The sequence below is a fragment of the Notamacropus eugenii genome, chromosome 1, assembly GCF_028372415.1.
Source record: "Notamacropus eugenii isolate mMacEug1 chromosome 1, mMacEug1.pri_v2, whole genome shotgun sequence".
Taxonomy (NCBI): domain Eukaryota; kingdom Metazoa; phylum Chordata; class Mammalia; order Diprotodontia; family Macropodidae; genus Notamacropus; species Notamacropus eugenii.
In genome coordinates this window covers 500,720,538-500,743,358 of record NC_092872.1, presented here as the reverse complement: position 1 = coordinate 500,743,358, position 22,821 = coordinate 500,720,538, and the positions used below count along the sequence as shown (strand labels likewise).

General features: G+C 44.2%; 1 protein-coding gene across 1 annotated transcript in view; it reads right to left on the bottom strand.

Annotated features, from left to right (window-relative positions):
- LAMA5 (laminin subunit alpha 5) overlaps nucleotides 1-22,334 on the bottom strand; it is a 122,740-nt gene extending 100,406 nt beyond the window's left edge. The window contains exons 1-2 of the mRNA XM_072633357.1: nucleotides 21,787-22,334; nucleotides 10,526-10,678 (exon numbers count right to left, since the gene is read on the bottom strand). Of these exons, the coding sequence (XP_072489458.1) occupies nucleotides 10,526-10,678; nucleotides 21,787-22,110 (477 nt within the window). The 5' untranslated portion in view covers nucleotides 22,111-22,334. The remainder of the gene's footprint in view (nucleotides 1-10,525; nucleotides 10,679-21,786) is intronic.
- Between the last annotated feature and the right edge of the window lie 487 nt (nucleotides 22,335-22,821).

The window sequence follows — 22,821 nt, the reverse complement described above, 5'->3', positions numbered from 1 at the left end:
GAACACATCCAGGAGAGTGACCAGGATGAATAAATTGGCAATAACAAAAATCTTATTTGTGTGTATACAAAGCATTGTACAGTTTTCATAAAGGGAAGAAAAACTATATAATTTTGCGGAGACATGATGGTGGTTTTCAAGTATCTGAAGTGCTCTCATGTGGGAGAACGGTAGTTGTTCTGCTTAGATTCAGACAATAGAACTAGAAGGACCACTTAAAAGATGATGGAGAGGAAGATTTCAGCTGTAAGGAAGGGAAAATATTCTCAATTTCTGAAGTACCCACTCTGTATGAGTCAGTCTGTGAGATCACAGGACTGTCCGAAAGCAGGTTGGGCTGTTTGGGAATGTAGGAGGTCGTCAACTAGAAGAGGAATGGGGCTAGGTGTTATAGTGGGGCCTTCTTTTAGGGGTATGGAACTCTTTAATTCTGTGTTCAAAACTTTTAAATCCAATCACAAAATGTGTTCTTCTAAATCTCCTGTTTTACAGATCTTCCTCCCCTTCAAATCTTTAAAGAAGGGAAGTTAAAATGAGGTAAAAGTAAGAAAAAAAAATCCCATTTCCATGGGAAAGGAGTTCTAGGATACTGGATGGTGGGACTCAGGAAACACCACCCACTGAATCACCAGCAAGGTCTCCTTCCCCCCTGGTCTGCCTCCCCAACTCAACCAATATCCCACCAACAGAAAGCCAGAGGAAGCATGAAGTGGATACACCTCCCTCCACTCCCAACCTCTGACCTTCAATAAAAGCCCCTAAACTTGTCTAAGACTTTGAGAAACACACTTTGCTGCTTTGGGACTCAATTTCCTCATATGCAAAATGGGGATGATCCTTCCCCTCCCCACCCTTCTGGAACCATTAGGATGACAGAAAAAAAAAACTTTAAAACTTTTAAAATGCTATATAAAAGTAGTTCTTTATTATAGTTTTCTCTAGAGAGTGTCAGGGAAGTGTAGTACAAAGAACACTGGATTAAGCTGATTCAAGTTCAAATCCTAGTTCTACCTTTTACTGCTTCCGGCAAGTCATTTATCCTGTTTCTTATCTGTAAAATAACTAGTTGAACTAGATCAGAGGTGTCAAACACAGGGCCCACCATACTCCCCAGTATGGACAAACCAGAGAACAATCTATTATCTAACAAAATAAATAAAAATTTAACAAAATAGATAACACATTTTAAAACTAACTCAGTACATGACCCATAGGGATCCTTATGTACAGATTAGTGGCCCCCATTTATATTTGAGTTTGATATCACTGTTACAGATCATCTCTAAGGTCCTTTCTGCTTTTGGATCCTGCTAATTTCTACAGCTCAGCCAAGTCTCAAATAAAAGTTGAGTCCTGCCTAGGAGGGAAAGACAGCCTCATTCAGTGTTTGCAGAAGAGGTGATAAGGTCAAGTTCAGAAATGTGCCAGCACTCAAATTCATGGGTCCTGATTCAAAATCCTGGGGTCTGATTATGAAGACTCCCCAAACATGCTGTCCTGGACTCAGCATACAACATCAGCTACAGTTCTACAGAATGAAAGCATTGGGTGTGTATCCAGCTCTGACACTTACAAGAGTTATAGACAAGTCATTTAACCGCTAAAACTAAAGCTTCCTGAGCTGTTGAATGGGAAAATACTTACACTGTTTACTGCTTCAAAGTGTTGAAGAAAGCACTTTGTAAAGCTATTAAAACGTGATTTCTTCTTATCATCTCCCAATCTCTGCCTCTCCCAGGAAGGCTTCCATTTAGCCATGTTTAACCATGTCCCCTTAGCTACAGTTTGTATATTGATTCATCAGGCAGTTTCTTGGCAGGTATTTCTTTCAATGCCCACTTTCTAAGGGTATGTTCTACCTCACTCTTCCTCAAAGAATGGGGGGGGGGGGGAGGGTCTCTGAGAGTAGGGCTAAACCTCTTCCTGTCTCTATCTCCCTCCTACTCTATACTAGCTACAATTGCCTAGGTCCTGTTCCAACCCCCACCAGTTCATTCCTCACACACCCACCACTCAGTCACTGCAAGCAGCAAGGAAGTACTCCTGGCTCCAGTGCCCGTTTCATTACAGGTATCCGCTTCTCAGGCTCTCAGAACAAAGAGCTTTGGCAGCAAGCCACCTGAGGTGGGCACTCCTTCCCTTTCCCCCTTCCCAACCCAAAGGCTTCAACATCCTGTTAGAATCTCCCATCCCCCAGCACCTCTCCCTCCTTCATAACTCCAAGTGAGGAAGGAAGGACAATGAAGGCTGTACTCAGGAACCATCAGAATACAGGGAACTCTGCCTCTCACTCACCCCAAAGAAGGCTCAAGAGCACCATCCAGTTGTCTACCAGACTGCCTTCTGGGGAAACCGGCAAGTTGGTTCAATGGGGGAGGACAGGGTTGAGAAAGAAGGTAGTTTCAGATAAGTCAGAGAAGACAGGCTCCCAAGCTTCTCTAGGTAAAGAGATGTGTTGTTTTTTGGGGGGGGGTGGGAGGAGTAGGAATAGCCTGGAAGCACAAGCATAATTTATAGCTAGAGGCGAAGAAAAACTAGAGGTTAGAACCCTCCTCAGGGACATTACCCTGGAAAAAGACTATTTAGAAACATCCCCAGCAGAGGGACCCTAACTTTTCTTTTCACTACCTACTTTAACTATCTGAGTAGCCCAGATCATTTTGATTTTTCCCTCTTCCAAATATCCATAGCATTAATACTCACTGCCACACAGTTAGCTCTGCAAACAATTCTCTATAAACCTCTCTGCAGGGGGGAGCCCCATTTTTTAAACTGGGCTTTAAGACTCTCCTAGGAAGAGGTTGATGTCTTCTATTTTTAGGCAGCTAGGTGGCACAGTGGATAGTGATAGATTTAGAATCAGGAAGATTTGAATTTGAACTCTGCCTCAGATACTTATTACCTGTGTGACTCTGGGCTAGTTATTTAACCTCTTTGTGCCTCAGTTTCTTCATTTGCAAAATAAGAGGTAATAACAGCATTTACTTCATAAGATTGTATGAGACAGAATATGTAAAATACTTTGCAAACCTCAAAGCCTATATAAATTCTAGCTCTTCTCCCACCTTCCCCAAAGCTAGCCCAAGGTTGGGTACAGGAAATATCTGATAGAGACTTGTTGATTTTGAAAGAAAGGGAAAGGGGGGAAGAGTTTGCTTTTCCTAAAAAGAAAGGAGATCAAAGTTGGAATTTCCTCTGGAAATCTCCATCTCAGGAAACCATTCATCCCCAGGAGTGAAGAATCCTGTGACCCAAGGAGGTAAAAATCAGTTACAATTTGCTTAGCATGAGTAATTTGTCACACTGGCTTCCAGCTGGCTTCCCAGAGCACACAGAGACATTTCCCTTCCAGGAAGGCTCCTGTTTACCTGCTACTAACTCCCCAGTGCCCTCTCCACCCCTAAAACCCAGATCTTTTTCACCCACCCAACTCATGGAAAGCTCCAAGTCCTTGGCCTTCTTGACCCCTCCCTCTCTGACCATAAGCTTTTTTCATCCTCACTCTTCCCTGAGTCCATCCCCCAACCCTACAAATCACCCACCTCCCAGATCTGCCTTCTCCAAAGCCACAAAAACCAGATCAGTTTTCAGAGCCACAGGGCTTGGCATTCAAGACCCTCTAAAATCTTGCTTCAATTTGTCTCCTAATGTTCCCCCATCCTGTTTCCCCATATTGGCTATTCATTGTCTCTGGCCAATATTCATTTCTGTCTCTATGTCTACTGTTATAGCCAAAACCATCCCACTACCACCTGGCATGCCCTCCCTCATCTAGCTATCCAAACCCTATCCCATCAATCTTTAAAGACCAGGCTTATGTCTTATCTCTGCCAAGAAGCCTTCCCACTGTTCATCCCAGCTCCCCAGGACTTTCTTTCAGCTTCCTGGCCACCTACAGCATTAGCTATCCACAACCACACTTTGGCACTGGATTATATCCCATTTTGCATTGTTCCTCTAATTACACAGCCATCTCTTTCTAATTTACCCTCTCCCTGCTCCTCATCAGGGAACAGGGACACAAGAGCCATCGTTTCTGAACTAAATTCAAGCATCTGAGGCTGCAAGCTCCTCTTGTCCCAAACCAGAGAGGAGGGTCAGCTCCCCAGGTTTAAAAAAAATTAAACCAAACCTGAATTAAGTGATCTATGAGGTGATTGGTAGGCCTTCCATTCTAGGATTATATCCTTGGTTAGATTTGAGAGTTCAAAGGCTATTTCCTACCTGAGTACTTCAGAGACGCTTGGTTTCACCTGGGTCTTCACCTCTGTTAATGGGTGCTCTCTGGTTTGGGACAAGAGGAGCTTGCAGCCTCAGATACTTGAATTTAGTTCAGAAACGATGGCTTTTGTGTACCTGGTCCCTGGTGGGGAGCAGGGAGAGGGTAAATTAGAAAGAGACAGCTGTGTAATTAGAGGAACAATGCAAAATGGGATATAATCCAGACTGTCAGGAATCCATGGCACAAAAAAGATTTAAGAACTGCTGATCTAATTCAACTCCTTTTTACTGAATGGGAGATGGAGGCTCAGGGGCTTGCCTAATGTCCCATAGCACATTAGAAACTGAGTAAAGACTAGATCCCAGGTCTCTTTCAATCTTATGATTCTTCATCACTCCAGTCTCTCAAGTTAACTGTTTCCAATATCCTGTCAGCATTTATTGTGTGCCACCCCCCCCCCCAAAAAAAAGGAAAGAAAGACTTGTCTGAGAGCTATAATGTCAACCAATAAGGTGGGCTCAGTCAGAAAAAGCTGGGACAGGCCTTGTCTAGCCTTACCAGCTTCCCTCTTCTCCCCTCCCCCACTCCAGTGGCTCCATGCCCACCTGCTTTAGCCACCCTGGAATCACCATGGAGACAGGCCATTGTGAAGCATTCAGCCAAGGCTTCCTCCCTCCCTCCTCTTCCCAGTCAACCCAGCCCAGCATGATTGAGAAGCAATAACCTACCAGCTCAGCAAAAGTTCTCTCTGAATGAGCTGGATGGAAGCTGTCAGGGAAGGGTTTTGAGAAACATCTTCAGCACATCTAAGTCAGTCACCAAGACCTACCCATTCTTCCCTTACATGTCTCTCACCCTCTCTCCTCTTCATTCCTAATTCATGACCACTGCCCGAATTCAGCTCCTACTCATGACTCCTTAGGCCACAGAACTGAAAGAGGTCAAAGATTGGTAGCTGGAAAGACTTTCAGGTTATCTAGTCCAACATTCATATTTTAAAGAGCAGGAAAGTAGAGTTTAGATTTGAACCCCGACCTCCTAATTCTAAATCTAGTACTCCTTTCTACCACACTGATATCCTGGTCTCCAAAGTGTCCCTCTCTAAGCTATTCTACAGAATACTGACTGATTAATCTACTTTAATGAGTGTCACTTTCCAGCCCCCAAAAATCTCAACTGGTTCCCAAATGCTTACAGAATAAAGTCTCACATCAACTTAGATGTATCAGCCTGGCATTAAATGCCCTCTTACAACCCAGGCTCAAGCTTCTCTTCACACTGTCCCCTCTTTTTTTATGTAACCAACAATACACCAAACCAGGCTCTTCCCTATTTCCCCAAATACAGAATCTGTATTTATGTTTCTCTACCTTTGCTTACGTTGCCCCCCATCTGAGAATTCCCCTTCCCCCTCTAGCCATAATCTTATCCATCCTTCACTATTCAGCTAAGTCCCACCTCTTCCACTCTGGGCATTGAACAAAATGCCTTGTATTATGTGTAACTCTGTAAAATAGAGAAACAAACCTCCCACAAAGGGATATTGCAGGGCAGGGACTGTAAAATATACTTCTGTGCCTCCCAAAGCACCTGACATAGCTGTGGGCCCCACAGGAGGTACTTAATTATTTTTGTCAATGGACAGATGAATTATGTCTAGTCTCCTGGTGCTAAGGTCAGTCTGTGTCTTCCAAACAAGCCCAACCTTATTTCTTTTGTTAAGAAAAACATAGATTTAGACCTAGAAAGGGCTTTAGGGGTCATCTGTAATCTAACAATATAACTTTACAGATAGAAAAATGAGGAAGCACCAAAGATGTAAAGTGACTTGCTCAAGGTCACACAGATAGTAGGGAGCAGAGCTGAGAATGGAACTCTAAATTTAGTGCTTTTCTACTAGGAAAGGAGGAAATAAACATTTATTATGTACCTACTGTATACCAGAAACTGTGTTAAGTACCCTACAAATATTATCTCATTCCTCACAACAAACTTATGAAGAAGGTGTAATTATTATTATCCTCATTTACAGTTAGGGAAACTGAGGTGAATAGAGTTAAATGACTTTTTCCAGGGTCACAGCCAATAAGTGTCTGCAGGTGGATTTGAACTCTGATTTTCCTGACTTTAGGTCCAGTGCTCCATCTACTATGCCACCAAGCTGTGCCTGCCATACCATAATGCCTCTCCATATTCCTCCAATCCCCTGACTCCCAAAGCCAACAATAAAAATTTATTGTGTAATTTATATTTAGGGAGAGCAAGGTCATTAAAAATCCCTGAAGCCTAACAATCTAAACTTGGGATCAAAATAACCTCAGAGGTCATATCATCCAACCCTCTGCCCCTAGGCAGGCTAACACCTAGTGAACCACAGACACACAAGGATCTCTTTCCTTTAAACACTGAAGAACAAAAGATTGATTTAAGGCTCAACACAGACTATACATACCTGGTTCTCCAGTGAGCAGGAGAGGTAGAGGGAGAGGGGTCAAATGAGCGTATTAGGACAGAATTTGGCTGTGAAAATCCCTACAGATCTATAAAACTCTCCCAAAGGGTAAGATTTCCACCCCCTTCCCTCTACAAAGAAGCCTATTCTTTAAAAAAATTAAACAAAACACCCCCCAAAGCCAGAAAGTAGACAGAAATTTTTAGTTCAGACATAAAAAGTGTATCAGACATTAGGCAGGATCTGAATGAAAGGAAGCTGTGAGGCAATGTCAGTATGTAAATGTGGTTACACACACACACACACACACACACACACACACACACACACACACACACACACACACATACATTTGGCCCTCACCAAATCAACAGAGCAGATTCTGGCTGTCAACCATCAAGGCCAAGCCTTTGCCTAACCCAGCGTGCATACACAAAGCTCCCCCTTCTCTGATTTCCTACAGCACCTGCCTTCCACACATTCTATCTTGGCCTACATCATTTTTAGCTCCCGCGGTTTTAGACTCGTTTCCCTAACATAGCTCTCTAAGGTCAGAAACCCATCTCTCCTATATTTCCGACAGCACAGCCAAACACAGGGATGTCACATAGTAAGAATTTGATAAATACTTCCATTGCCCAATCAATGTGCTCATCTCTCAAACTTCCCAGAGGCTTAAGGTTCCCTACAGATCCCAGAGCTCCCGAGGTAAGACAGTATGGGTGATGCTACATATTCCATCTTCAAATATTAATCATGATGATTGGAGCTTCCAGTGAAATGCCCATCATGACAAACCAGCCTAGGACACACAGTGGATACAAGATCCCTTCTGTATTTAGTGCCCACACTCACAGGGAAGCACTCATATCTCTCACTGCTAAGCCTCTCAAAAGCTGGCTTTTATCAGTCAACCAAGCATGCATGATTAGCATGACCAGTCCTTGTTATTTTCTGCCTCACTGTGAAGTCTTTCAGGGTTTGAACCTAAAGATCTGATTTGTAGTCACACAGACACTAAGACCCCCAGCAAATACATCCAAGTGTACAAATCACCTCCAGATGTATACATAGAATTCCTAGTTTCTTTCTAGGCTCAGCTAAGGGGCCATCTCCTTAGGCAAGGTCTTTGCTGATCCCACCCTAGCTGTCAGTGTCATCTCCCTCCCTCCTTTATTTACTTAACTGTTTACAGGTCGTAACTCCCTTAAGGGCAATAACCGCTTTTTATTTTTGCATGTGCATCCCCAGAGCCAAGTATAGTGCCTTGAACATGGTTAAGTTAAAAAAATGCTTATTTATCTGATTGGTATTAATATTAGTTAGTATTTATATAGCATTCATATATGCGTTAAAGTTGCAAAGCACTTTACATATATGAATTCACTTATCCTCACAACCCTAAGACAGCTGTGTTATTTACTACCTGTGTAACCTTGTAGCTTAAACTCTGTGCCTCAGTTTCCTCATCTGAAAATGAGAGAGTTGGATTAGAAGGCCTTGAAAGTCCCTTGCCACTCAATCTATATAGTCCTTTGATTTATACGTCAGAATAACACACCTCTCCCACACACTTCCACATCCAGAACATATACACATACATATACATATATATGGATACACATATATGTATGTATGTGTGTGTGCATGTATATATACACACATAAATACATATACTGCCTGCCACTCAACTATGGACCTTCACTCTTTCCCAAGTTTGCATTCCACTCCTGTCTCTCCCCCACCCTTTTCTAAACAAAGGAGCCGGAACTCTTAACTCCACCTCCACTTCATCTCAATTCTCTTGTCAGGGCTTGAAACTATTTTCTCTCCTTCTTACCAATTTGGGCCAGGAGCAGATTCTAGGCCAGGAGAAGGAAAAAATGAATCACCCAAGATGAAGCACACATACCCTGCCCAGTCTGGATGGGTAGAGGGAATAGCTAGTGAAAAGAGACAGGATGGAATATGGACAGGATGAGGCAAGGAGACTTGATGAAGGAAGTAGATTTCCTTGCTATTGATTCACGGATATCAGGACTGGAAAGAGCATGCGAGGTCATCTAATTCAGACCCCTTGTTTTACTGAGGACAGAAGGAAGGCCCAAAAGCAAGGACCATATTTTCTTCTTCCCCTATCTATGCCAGAGTTCAAAGAAATCTTACCCACAGAAACCGAAGCCCAAAGAAGGGATGGCTTGCTCAAGAATATACAATGAGGAAAGCAAAACCGGGACTAGAACTTAGTTCTTTTGACTCCCAATCCTTCCTGACCCAACTACCTTCAGAATGAATCTTTCTATTCTAACGTGCTACTTCTCAACTGGTTAGTATCTACTGAGCACCTAGCTCATCTTATCTTACAGTTAGGGAGCTGACGTCTTGGGGGGAGAAAGGGCAATGATATGCTAGTGGTCCAGAATGTAGGGCTAGATTGTGAAGAACTTTACTATCAAAATGAAGGTCCAGACTTGATCTTGTGGGCAATGGGAAGCCATTGAGAGATTTTGAGCAAGGGAAGGACGTGTTCAGAGGGATACTTTAGGAAGAGTGATCTGTCAGCCTGTGTAGGAAAGGCTGGAGAGAGAACAGCCCTACCCATACTACCTTAAAGTTATAAGCAGGATAGATAGTGTTGCCTCATTGGGGACCACCTACCTGGGGCAGGCCCAAGTTACTTACCAGGTGTTCCTTCCAAATGATATCAGAACAACAGCCCAGAAAAGGCAGTCAGGACATAGTTCGTAGGAAAAAACTTGGCTCCCAGAGGCCCCAGCAGGTTTGTTGCCTGTGCCCCAGCTACTCACAGACTAGGCTCACCTGAGGCCCTCACACACAGGTATCTCTGGAATGTCCGCCTCTATCCTGTCAATTGCCCCAGGCTGGTCCCCCCTCCTTCCCCATCTTGCATTCCATCTGCTGCCCCTTGTCATTTCCCTGGGGTCTCATCCAGTTTCCAGAAAACCCATGGCCAAGTCTGCACCAGAAGAGTCCATTAAAGTCACGATAAGGGAAAGGCCAGTGGTCAGATGGAGGTGAAAGGGAGGGCAAATGAGGGCTCTGTACACAGGGCTCTCAGTCAAGTTCTCCCTCCTCATACAGAAGTGCTTTCCTAGTCAGAACCCCTCCCCCCCTTGTAGTAGGGGGACGTGCAGCACTGTACCCAAAGCTCTGGCCAGCTTTCCCCACTCAGAGTTACAAGCTTCAGGACAGCTGCCTTCATACCTCAAAGAGGGGAGGAGGGGAGGCTAGCACCTGCCCTTTTGACAGGTCTCCCATGCCAGAGAACAGATAACTCTGGCGCAGCACAGTTCTTTACCTCAGTCAGCCAAGTTGGCCATGTTTGCTGACCACCAACAGCACACCAAGCAGAGAGCTAAGCTATGCTGTCAAAGATGGGATCAGGAGGAGAGACTCCTGCTAAGGCAAAATGAGGAAAAAACAACTCCCAGGTTGCAAAGCCTTAATCAAGTCAACAAAATCCCATGGAAGCTAAAGAAGATTTAGGAGGAGTTTGGGGAAGAGGAGGAGGGTGCTGTCTGTACTTCTCCAAGCACGAAAGGTTTGAACAAATACCCCCTTTCCCCTAAGGAGAGGACAAAGGCTGCAGGCTGCAGTCTGCTCGAGGGGAGGGGGAGGAAGAGAAATGCCAGATTCCTCTTTAGTCCAATGCTGAATCCTTCAGAGGGCATGGAGCATTAAACAGCGGGCCAGAATTGAATTGCAGCTGGTTCCCTGACTTCCCAAACCCCCAAACATGTGCCCAAGCAGGAATCTTGGCTCTGGGGAAAAGCTAGTTTTGTGCTAATTAGCCATGAACCCAATGAGGAGAGATGATCCCTTGGTCTTACCTGGCCCAGGTCTAGGGTGACATTGACTTCACTGTACTCTAAACCCCGGGAGAGTGGAGGGCTCTGCCACCATCGTTCTGTTCCATCCACTGCATTGGTGATGGGGTGAGCTTTGTTGATGTTGGCTGATGTGCAGATATCACAGTATTGGCCCTAGGGGTAAGGAAAATGGTTAGACAGAATCCAGATCTGATCCCTGAGCACCACATAGCTCCCCTATCATCAAAGTCCCCTTCTACCCCCAAAATTCTGAATGGCTCTGCAAGAATCCATCATAGACATAGTCAAGTCCCTGTGTCCACTATTCCCTTAGGAACTGACCTTAACCTTATGTGATGATCCCATAGGAACTCTGTGAGGTAAGCAGGATGGGCAATAAAGATAATGACTTGCTCTAAGGCTTACAAAACACTTGCTTTACAACACTCCTTAGAATTAGATAGAGCAAGTATTATCTCATTGTACAGAAAAGGTAACTGCATTTAAAAACATAATTCTAAAAATCATAGTTTCCTCAAGTTTAAAATGGGGATAATAACCTCACAGGGTCATTGTGAGGATCAGTTGAGATAATATATTTATAGCAATTTACAATCCTTAAAAAAACTATGTGAATTCGAATTATGTAATTATCATGCAAAGAAGTTCATAGGTTTAACCAGACAGGTCCTTACGACAACAACACAAGGTAAAGAAAACCCTGGCCCTAATTAGACTTTGGGATCTCTAAAGGCAGGGACTGTGATACCTTCTCATAACTTTGAAATGCTTCTAAATATCATAGCTAACCACAAAGCATGGGATTTGGGAAAGACTTGTTGACTGCACATTTGTCACAATGCCAAATAAATTCCCTAGAGTTAATTTTCACTTAATATGTTGATTGCCATAGTTTTCCAAATGTTTTTGGTTCATGGTCCAAAGAACAAAAAAAGCCCAAAGGCTTCCCACTCTACTGCTTCTAAACATTCCTACTAAAGGAGAAAAAATATCTTCAGCAGCATATAAATACAAGTATAAGTATAATAGATAAAGGGGGTCATGATGGTTTGTTTGGGCTGGAGACTTCAATTCTGTGTGGTCTCACTGTGTTACCCTGAGTATATCATCATTTCCTTTCAGTCTCCTCATCTGCAAAATGAAAGAGTTTATTTAGCTGGTCACTTTTAGCTTTGTCATTCAGTGATCTATGAGTCTATAAGACAAGAATTCTGATCCTGTTTTAGATGCACTGGCCAGGCGATATCAAAAGTCAATCATTAATTCTTGCCAGAAACTAAAGTGCAGACATGGTCACTTCATAAAAACTTATCCTCCAGGAGACTGGTTTCACACACCATGCCAGGGACCCTGTGCTGAGAATCTCAAGACTCAAAAGCAGGTTTTATGGGACATTCGATGAATATTCTCCAGTGGTAGTTAAATGCCAATACTTGGGAAGCTGGCAAATAACTACCTTCTCAGGATCTTTATCTCACTTCCCTCACCTCTACACATGAAGAGTTAAGCTTGAATCCTCACAACCCAAGGACAGTGACTCTTTAAAAGAGGGGAAAATGGGTTCCTGGAAAAACTAGAAGATACTGTTTACTCAAGGTGGATATAACTAGTATCAATATCTACCAAGTGCTTAATTTTCAATCTGCCTTTAAAACTTCCTTACCGAGCACAACCACCCCTTTATCTGGGGGTAATAGAGCTCTCTTCTAAAGCAAAGGGAGTGAGGATTATGGTTTCCAGAGAAACTAGAATTAAGATGTTACAATCTCAAACAAACAAACCAAAAAAACCTCTTGGAAGAGGTCAAAAGAAAGTCTCTCATTTTCCCTGCACCAGCCACCCCTGAACTGTTGGTTGATAATCTCCCCTTATCTGGCAAAAATCTACAACATGTATGGGGCCCAGCTAGGGGAGAACATCCACCATTCAGAGTCCCATGCTATACCAAACGTGGTATACCTCAGAGAGAGGGCTGAGGATTTGGAGAGACCACCAATGACTTGGCCTCAGCCAGAGAGATTAGAGACAAGCAGCTCTGGGGGGACTTCAGCTACAAGTTAATGGACAAACTGGGCAATACTTACTGAGTACCTACTGTGGGATTAACCCTAAGGAAAGAACAAAAGGGAAGACAGAAAAGAAACGAATGAAGTTGTCATTGCTCGAAGGGGCCTTATAAGAGAAGAAACTCAGTGCAGAAAAGGACCCTAAGAATCCTAGAAACTGAACATTATGTAATTGTAATGAACAAGCTTCGCCCCTGTAGAAGACATGAGAAAAGTCACCTCTCTTCCAGTGATGAGGTGGCAGATCATGGGTGTGGAATGTTGTATATGTTACCAGACATACTACCTGCATTTTACTTTACTGAACTTTTTTTTAATCTTTGTTACAAGGTAAGACTTTCTGGTAGGGGAACAAGGAAGGATATATCTATCACACCCTCCCTCCCCACAAAAGAGTACTTTTGGTTCATTTTACAGATGAAGAAATGAAAGTTCACTGAAGAAATCACTCTTCTGAAGGCAGGGACAGTATTTCTGCCTTTATTTGCATCCCCAGCATTTAGCACAATGTTCAGCACATAGTAGGCATTTAATAGCTGCCTGTCAGCTGCCAGTCTAGCTCAGGAATTTTTCATCTTTCTTGCATCATGTACCTCTTCAGCATTCTGGTGAAGCTTACAGATTTGTTCTCAGAATGTTTTTTGCCCACATTCATAATTGAAGGAAATGCTAAATTTCAGTTGGAAGCTGGTGAAAATGAAGATGTAATTTTTTTTCCCTATCCAAGTGGACTATAGGTTAAGAACCCCTGATTTAGCTGGAAAAGGAAAGGCCCATCCACATGAAGCTGTGAGAGAACAAAACAGGTCAATGTGTGTTGTGATGGGTCTACAACTTAGCTCTCACAGTCGAGGGGCCTAGCTGGCCTTCCAGATGTGTGGATTTCATGCAAAAACATCCTCTGTCCTCCACATTTTCAGGGCTACATGTCCCAAGCACTCAAGTCTGCCTTGAAAAGGGACAACCAAGAAGCACCTCCCAGAAGGTGTAGGTATGTGCACAAAGTCTTGGCTTACGAGTTGGCCCCAGGACCAGAGATCCAGAACCACGTCTAGAAGAATCTAGACTTGGTCTAGCCCCTCAAAAAGTACAGAATAAATGTCCTTTTCATCAACATGGCAAAGAGAAGGAAACTAGTCTATAACCATAGGTATACTCCAGCCCTGGGGCCAGCTGCTACCCCCCTTCTTGTGTCTGCCTCAGAGGCCACAGAGAGGAAAAAATGCCCAAATTTCTCCCCTCCCATCTCTGCAGAGTCTAGCTCCCTGAAAAGTGGAGGCAGATGCTCAGAGGGAACCAGAGCCAGAAAAATTGGAAATTTAGATCAACCAAATCATGTCAATCAAGCACTTAGAAATCCCAGATCATGTTGCAAAGATCCCTTCTATCTTCCTCCCTATCCCACTCCCAAGCCTTGCTGCCACACTGTGTTAAAGGAAAATGTTTCTGAAGGAAAATGCAGTCTCCTCATTGTTCATGGTATTGCCCATCAGGCATTCAAACTTTACTAACTACTTGGCAGTTAGGGGAAATAAAGAAAATAAAATGTCTCCTATCTACATGGGGAGACAGAATTCATACATGTAAACCAACTGTGTGACATCAGCCAACAGGCAGATAAGAGAGAGATCTTAGATACTGCAATAGTCAAGCAAGATGGGACCAACTTAAGGTTCGCCTTAAAGAATGGGTAAGGTTAGGGGAATTCATGGGCCACCACCAAGGTAGGGGGGAACCCAGAAGATACAGCAGGATGGCCAAAGGGAATGGCTTTTGCCACAACTGGCCACAGCAAAAGGCAGGTGTTCAAAATGTCTCATCTGGGGTGACAAATGCCTCTGTTTCCAGCCAGAATCTAGAAGAAAGAATGGGAGTAAGGAGATTTGGGTTCCAGTTCTGCTGCCTGGCTTCTTGAGGCCCTTCATCTTTTTGTACTGGATTTACCCCATGTATAAAAAAGAATAATCCCTACTCTGCCTACTGCATGGAGTACTGTGAGGATCAAATGAAGAGTGAGGACAAAGGAATTCTCTCCCTTCTCCTTCCCTCCAGGAAATAAATGGATGCTGGGGAAAATTTGGGGAGATATGCACTAAGTTCCAATAATTTCAGACCTTTGTGATAAAGATGTCTGACCTCTTCCTGCTGTCCCCCCCGCCCCCCAAACTCCTTCCCACTATTCTCAGCTGCCTCCCTCCTCCCCTTCCAGCCACTGCACATTCCCCAGAGGCCATTACGCCAGGAACATCTCAGAACTGAAGCCCTTAGCTCTGCCAGCTCCAGGGCTGCTGTAAGGAAGCAACAGTCACAGATAAGGACTTCCCCTTGGTGATTCATCGTCTTGGTGCAAAGGGCTCCCAGAGCTCACTCAGCATCTGACTTCACCCACTTCTGAAATCTTGACATTCCTCCTAGGCCCCTCTGCAGCCAAACTTGCTTTCCATAGGAAACGAGCAAACCTTGCATTCAAGACCATGGACTCTCTATCTGCCCCTACCAATTTCCCTCTCTCTGGGATCTGGCCAAGCCAGGTCAGGCTTTTCATCACCTCCCTTCCCATTCCATGTAATTAGGTTCATTCTAAGTCTTTCTTCTAATAGCTCCTTCCTGCCTGTCCTCTCTCTATCCTAATTCTACCCACCCTGAGAAGCCTTCCTTGACTACTCCAACTCACAGTGGCATCTTTCTCTGAACTTCTATATCCCTGACTGTCTGTACCATTAAATTCTTGGGTGTCATTAGAACAGGAAAAGTAGCATTCTTAACTGTTTCATACCTGTGAATTATTTCAAACTGCTCAAGGACAGGGTCCATATTCTCTGACTCTCTCAGCACACATTACAGAGGAATGACCTAAGGTTGAATGAGAATGGCTAGACAGAGCACCCTTCAGAAACCACTCTGCCCTACTTGGAGCAGTAGATAGTGTGCTAGACTTGGGAGTCAGGAAAACCTGGCCTCCCAAACATTTACAAATTGTATGTACTTGAGCAAATCACAGTTTGACATAAACCTTTCATTCCCTGGGCATCTTCCCACTTGTCTAGTTGTCTTATTCTTGACCCTGATCCCATACAGGTTTTTCTGTCTTCACAACTCAGCTCATATCCAACCTTCTACAGGAGGGTTTCAATCCTCTTAGCAGTGCCTTTTCTCTGAGATCACCTTCCATTTACAGTGTCCATATTTTGGAGGTACAGTATTTCACATGTCTCCTTATTAGAATGTGAGCTTCTTGAGGAAAAAGAACTATATTTTTGCCTTTCTTTGAATCTTTTGGATTTAGCACCAGTGCCTGGCACATGGTAAGCATTTCATCTATGCTGGTTGACTTACTGCTAAGCTCTTTAGGTCTCAGTTTCCTCATCTGTAATATGAGGGGGGTAGATTCAATGATCTCTTAGGTCCCTTTCAGCTCTAAATCTATAATCCTATGTTTCATTAACTTAGACTTATGGGGAGCTCAAGATGAAGTTCAAAGTGTCAACACTTAGTTATCCATCTGTGACATCTATTTAATCCAAAGCTGGCTTTCCCTTACCACAGTAGGGCATACATCTGGGTCACTTTCCTGACTAGTCAATATGAGCTAATGGAACAACCACCACCACAAAAAATATGTCCCTCTCATTTTTCTATCAGCTTGAGCCAAAACAGAACTAAGAAAGTGAAAAGTATCATAGGATATGTTATCTCAATGTCAAATACGAAGGATGTTTGGCTTATACAGTCCTTTGGGCTCTCTGGATTTGGAGACAGAAAACCTGTGTCTGAACCTCAGTTAATTGCCTGGGTAACTTTGGGCAAAGCATTTACTTTACCTGTCTGGGGTGTTCAGTACAGTATATAACAGGTACTTAATAAATGCTCTCTGATCATAATAGGGGCTGGACCATGGTGTCTTGAGACCCTTCTATCTCTAAACAAAATGACCTTACTCCAGAGAATAAAAAACTTGCTCCAACTTTATACTCCAACTTTTAAATGTGATCCACTCAATCTTAGGAAAAGGAGGGTCGACTGTCTTTATTTCACTCATACTAAGGAGCTAGGCTAACCATGACAGATTCTGATATAAAGCCAAATTCACTGTGCCCCTTCCTCCAAAGCAGAGAGAGTCCCATTTGAGCCATGTACATGGATTCACATCAACCTCCCATTTCTAGGAGGTTTTTTTTAAACCCCTAGCTTCCTCCTCTTATAGGAGAAGTTTAGAAGTCTGAGGAATGATGCTTTTTGCGGGACCATGATTTGGAGGGAGGAAGAAAAGGATTGGCTAGAGGAATAGAAGAACATAGGAGGAGCAGGAAGATCATTGCAATTGGAATCATGCCAACTGCCTTCAACAAACTTTATTTCAGCTACTTTTGTGACTATGGGAAACTGGCATCCTCTCTGGGCCTCAGTTTCCTCATCTATAAAATAGGGGCTATTAAATAAATGATCCTTTGACTCTCTCCCGCATACTACAAGAGAAATTTAACAGAAGGTAACTAAATCCTAGAAAACCTAGAGTTCTCAGAAGGCAAAACAGAAGAGAATGCTCATACTTGTACATTGAACTGAGTAAATATCATTGATAAAAGACTCACATCCACAATATATAGTGAAATGATAGAAATATAAAAGACCAAGAGCCATTCCCCAATACATAAGGGATCAAAGGATCTGAATATTTTCAAAAGAACTGAAAATTATCACTGACCTAACATAGAGAAATTCAAATAAAAACAAACAAGGTTTCTCCTCACCCTCAGCAAGGTGGTAAAGATAACAAACAAAACAATAAATACTATGGGGAGCTGTGGAAAGATAGGCACATGGCTGAACTGTTAGTGGAGATGTGAATCAGTTCAAACATTCTAAAAAACAATTTGGAATTTTACTTTTTTAAAACAAATCACTAAACTGTACATACATTTTTGATCCAGAAATTTCCTTATCGGGCACACGCCCCTAAGGATGTTAATGACAGAAAAGTCTAATAGATAACCAAAATATTTATAAGAGCACTTTTTGAGGCAGCAAAGAACTGGAAAAAAAGCCTGTAAATTAGGGAATGCTTGAACTAACTCCAAGTCTTTACTCATATGGTTTCACTCTGTTTATCTTCTATATATATATTTTGGAATTCTATCCATATTTCAATGCCTACTGGCTCCAGGAACCCCTCTTGACTATTTCGGTGATCACTGGATCATAGATTTAGAGCCAGAAGAGATCTTAAGAGACCATTTAGTCCAAACATCTCATTTTGCTTATGAGGAAACAGAAATAGAGAAGTTACATGATTTGCCCAAGGTCACATAGGTAAGACAGGATATGAACCCAGGTCCTCTGCCTCCAGAGACGGTGTTCTTTCTGCTAGACTATGCTGCCTCTGCTGCCTCTCTTCTCTGAACCTCTAATGTCCCTGAATGTCTGCACCACACAATGTTGCATAACCATGAAAGACAGTATTTGCAGATTAACAGAATATTACTGATGTGCTCTATAAGCAAAGTATAATTGCAGTAACTCAAAAGAAACATGAGATGTGCAAATTTAGAGACATCTCTATCCCAAACGTTCACATGGACTATTTGTGCCTGACCTAAGGTAAAAGTTTCTGAGCTCATATTGGTCTGATCAGCCACAGTTGGACACGATGTACCTTGACCCTAACATAGCAATGTAATTTGCTCCTCTTCAAGAATGAAGAACAACAACCAAAGAAGGATAAATTGGAAGCATTCAAAGAAACAAGGACTTGTACAAATTAATGCAGAATGAAATAAGTAAAACCAGAACAATATACACAGTGACTACAATGATTTGAATAAAAAAAAACAAACGATAAAAGGAAGTCACATTAGTACAGTAATTGTAATGAAAAAATCTTGGTCCTGGACGAGAGACAATGAAATCTAGTTTCCTCCTCTGATAAAAGCAGGGACCTACAGGGGCAGAATGTTGTAGACGTTGTCAGATGATGGAACTAGGAATTATTTTCACTTAATTGTTTCTCTTCAGTACAACTGAGGGGTCGGCTATCTAGAAATAACTGATGTATAAATCAAAATAATGTTATTTTTAAAGTAAAAGATAAGAAAAAGTGAAAGAAAAATTTTCACACACCTGACACCCGTTTGTTGGAAAAGAAAAGTTTGGCCTCACGTTTTCTTCTCACCCACCAGTCTTGGAGTTCCTAGAGCTGAGATTACAGATCCTTCTAGAGTTGAGATTGACTTTTATATTGGAAAAATCCATGGATATTGGAGTCAGAGAATCTGGGTTCAATCACAGTTTTGCCACTTGCTTGCTACCTGTGTGACCTTAGACAAAATCACTTTCCCTCTCTGAGATTCAGTTTTATCATCCATAAAATGAGACTGAACTAGAGTATCTAGTACATGCCTTCTAATCTAAATCAGTGATACCACAATTGTCCCATTCCAACCCAAAGGGGGTTGTTCTTCTCAGAACTCCTTCTAATACTACTTAAGTGTTAAATATTGAATTTCACCAGGCTCTATCTACTCTTTCTAAGGGCAAGAACCCTAGAACTTCTCCCAAGAGTAATAGGAAAGCTGAGGAGATGAAACATTCTATTTTCACCTCTTTGTCTCTCTCACAGTATTCCATCAGAGGGCTCATTAGTTTCTCACAGCACAATTGTTAACTGTGTACATGCCACTAAATAGATTTAAACTCCTTGAGAGCAGTAGTTCTCATTTTATTGTTTAGATCCTTAGCACTAGCTTAATACGTACTTAAATATTTTTGAATGGCAAAATGTTTGCACTGATCATTTTCCAATAATCTCAAATTGCAGTATTATTGAGATAAATATCATATGATATATTTAGGAGAGGATAAGGACTTTAAAAAGCAAATACATTCTCCTAAGCCAAGGGGAAAAAGACTGAGGGACAAGATTAGTTGGTAGAGACACAACCTCTATGGGCCTCAGTTTTCTCACCTGTTTAAAAAAAAAGAGCTGTTGACAAGATGACTGCTGACACCCTCCCAGCTCCAAATTCTGATAATGACACAAGTCCAAGAACAGAAAAGTGGAAGCTGGGAAGGCACATCTTTGAGTGACCCAGTCCTGCAGTTTGTAATGATACATTACAGGATTGCGAATTTAGAGCTAGAAAAGACCTCAGAGGTTATTTGGTCCAACTCTCTTATTTTATTGATGAGTAAACTGAGACTTAGAGAGGGTAAATAACTTGCTCAAGCTAACGAAGATAAATGGCAGAAGGGGAATTGGAACTCAGGTCCTGTGACTTAAATTTCAGCACTTTGCTCATTCTACCACACTGAGGTGCACCCTGCAGCAGATTCAGACAATTATGGATGTAAAGCTCAAAGAGACCTTATATGTCACCTAGTCTAAGCTTCTCATTTAATGGATGAGAAAACTGAGGTTCAGAGGCTAAGTGGCTTGCCCAGAGTCACACAGTAAGTGCCTGAGGTAGGATTCAAACCCACCTTATCCTGACTCCAAGTCTCTGTCTCTATCAACTAACCACATCAACTCTCCCTATTCAATTCAACAGTCAATGTGTTAGGCAATAGGGGTAAAGAGATAAAAATGAAGCAGTGCCTATGGGTATGGGGTGGGGAGGAGATAGACAGATGAATACCAAGGTAAAAAAGGAAAGTACTTCTGAAAAGTTTTGAGGAAAGAGTACAAATAATTAGAATGAGAAAAAGCCTCAGGATGGAAGTAGCACCTCAGTTGTGCATCAAAGGAGGTAAGTCTTCCAAGAGGACCAAGAAAGGGGGTGGGTATTTTTGCATAGGCACAGAGGTGAAAGACAATATCCTGAAGAGAGGAAAGGAGTTGGGTCTTTTTCCCTAATCCAACTCTCTACTCAACTCCCCAGGGCCAGGCCCTCTGAAGAGGTTAAATGCTTGTACAATTCCTCTCCGATGGGACATCTAGGACTCTCTACTACTCTCAAACCACTCCTCCAGAAGACATGGGATATGGGGAGTGAGGGGGAGGACAGTAAATTCTTATTTTTCCATTTCATTTACTACTCCCAGGAAGAGAGAGGGTGTGGGAAGAAGAGAAGACTGCGGGACAACCCCTGGCCAAAGAGGCGGGGAGGGGAAAGGGATCTTAATGTCACAGAACAGGCCCACACACTCCTTCATGCCGGGAAAAACCAAAGATTCCAGGCCAGATCCTAGTTCTCCAGGGATTTGGATAGAAGTAGGAAGCCCTAGTCCAAGATCAGAAATCAGCAGCCTCAGCCTCTGCCTAGTACTAAGAAAGACCAGGGTCCCAAGGCCCCTCAGGTCCGATGGTCCATGCCCCTGCCTCCACTGGGGCCAAGAAACATTTTGGAGGGATGAAGAGTGCTCCTTTGTTGGAAGAAATCTGAGAAGATTCCAGAAGTTCTCACTCCAAAGTAGAGTAGAAGTTCTTAAGTTTTACCTAATCTCTGTGGAAACGTTGGTCCCTTTTCAAGTTCAGGGACATAACTGCTTCACTTGCTGCTTCTGGATTTGGAGCACTCTCCAAGATTCCAGCTCAAGGTTGAAAGTCAAGTGGTTTCCGAGTTCTCCTAGGCTCAGCCCCATTCGACTTAAAAGGGACTACCACTGGCACCCTCCTTTCACAGGATCCAGCGTCACTCGGGGCAGCAGCCCCCCCTGAAACCTCAAAGACTTCGAGAGGGTAAATACAAAGTAACTCAGGGACCTTTTAATCTGCTCCCAAGATTCTCTCCAACAGGTCCCTCCACCAAGTCCAGGATTTCACCAGTCAATTAACCCTTTCCACCTCCCTTCTTTTCTCCTCCTGGGAAGAAAATGCTAATGAACCTAGTAGCTAGGGAAGTGAAGAACCTAACTAGCTATTCGACTCCCTGCCCACAGCAAAGGGGGAATCACTTTCCGCTCCGCAGGACTAAACATGCCTCCGGGGCTCTAGGAAAGAACAAATCTCGGTCCCGTCTCCTCCACTCCCGCCCACTCGCCTACACTCAATCAGCATGACCTCGACACCGAAGTTGGGGGCGAAAGCGCAATGCCGGGAATGAGAGACCTGGCACCACTACCCCGTTCCCCGTCCCCGCGCCCCCATCCTCCTCTAAGGAGAACAGGTAGCCGCTTGGACGGCCCCAGAAGCCCCAGGTTCATCAGCCCGAACACAGCAAGCCCCTCAACACCACTCCGCTCAGCCCGATCTCGCCCTACCTGGATGGTCTGGTTGGGGTCGCCGCCAGCCACTGGCCCCCCCACTAGCTTGCAGTAAAGGTCCTCGGTGGGCCGCGGGGGGCCTCGCGCTCCTACCGGCGCCTCCTCGCCGCAAGTGGCAGAAGCCGAGATGCGGGTGCCCTCGGCCAGGTTGAAGTAGGGTGGGTGTAGGCTGAAGCCGACACCGCCCCCACCGCTCGAGCTGCCTCCACCTTCACCAGCGGCCTCGGGCGCCCCAGCCCCACCACGGAGAAGCAGCAACAGAAGGGACAGCGCGCAGAGAGAAGTGTCCCCCCGGCGGTGCCCAGCTCCCCACCTCGCCATCTTCTCAGGGGAGCGGGCGGCGGGCGCTGGGACTCGAGCGAAATGGAGACGCAGGAGAAGGGGCGCCCGATTCAGAGCGGAGCCGCAGCGCACATTGCGAGCGCTGGGCTTCCAAGTAATAAATGAATAAATACGGTAAATGCGGGAGCCCAACTTTCTCTGGCTACGCTGCGCTCCCTCCGGCGCCTTCTCCCAAAGCTCTCTAGCCCTAGCCGGGGGCCAAGAGGGCGGGCAGGGCCACTTAATCCGGGGAGGAGACTTCAAGTTGCCCCCGCCCCCTCCCGCCCCTCTTCTCCTCCCCCCTCTCGGGCTCGGCCCAACCCTGCCTAACCCAGCCCAGCCCCGCCCGGCCCGGCCCAGCCCGGCCCGGCTCCGCTTGGCTTGGCGTCCACAAGCAGCCCAGCCCCCAGCGTGGCTGTCCGGGTGGGGAAGGGGGAGGGGATGGAGCTGGGCACTGGACAGAGGAGCCTTTAACTCTTCTAGCCCCGAAACGAGTCGGGGCACCTGCTGGGGGAGGGGGAGGGGAGAGAAAGGGAAAGGGGAGGAGACAGCCATTATTCCGGGGGTCGACCCTCTCCGCACCCCCACCTTGCGTGTCGCGGGGCTAGGCCGTGGGAAAAAACCCAGGTTTTCTATGGAAGGGGAGGATTTCCTCCCTTTCCCTCCTCCTTCATGTGAAATTTCTTTTCAAATTTTCCCTACTGGGGAGTT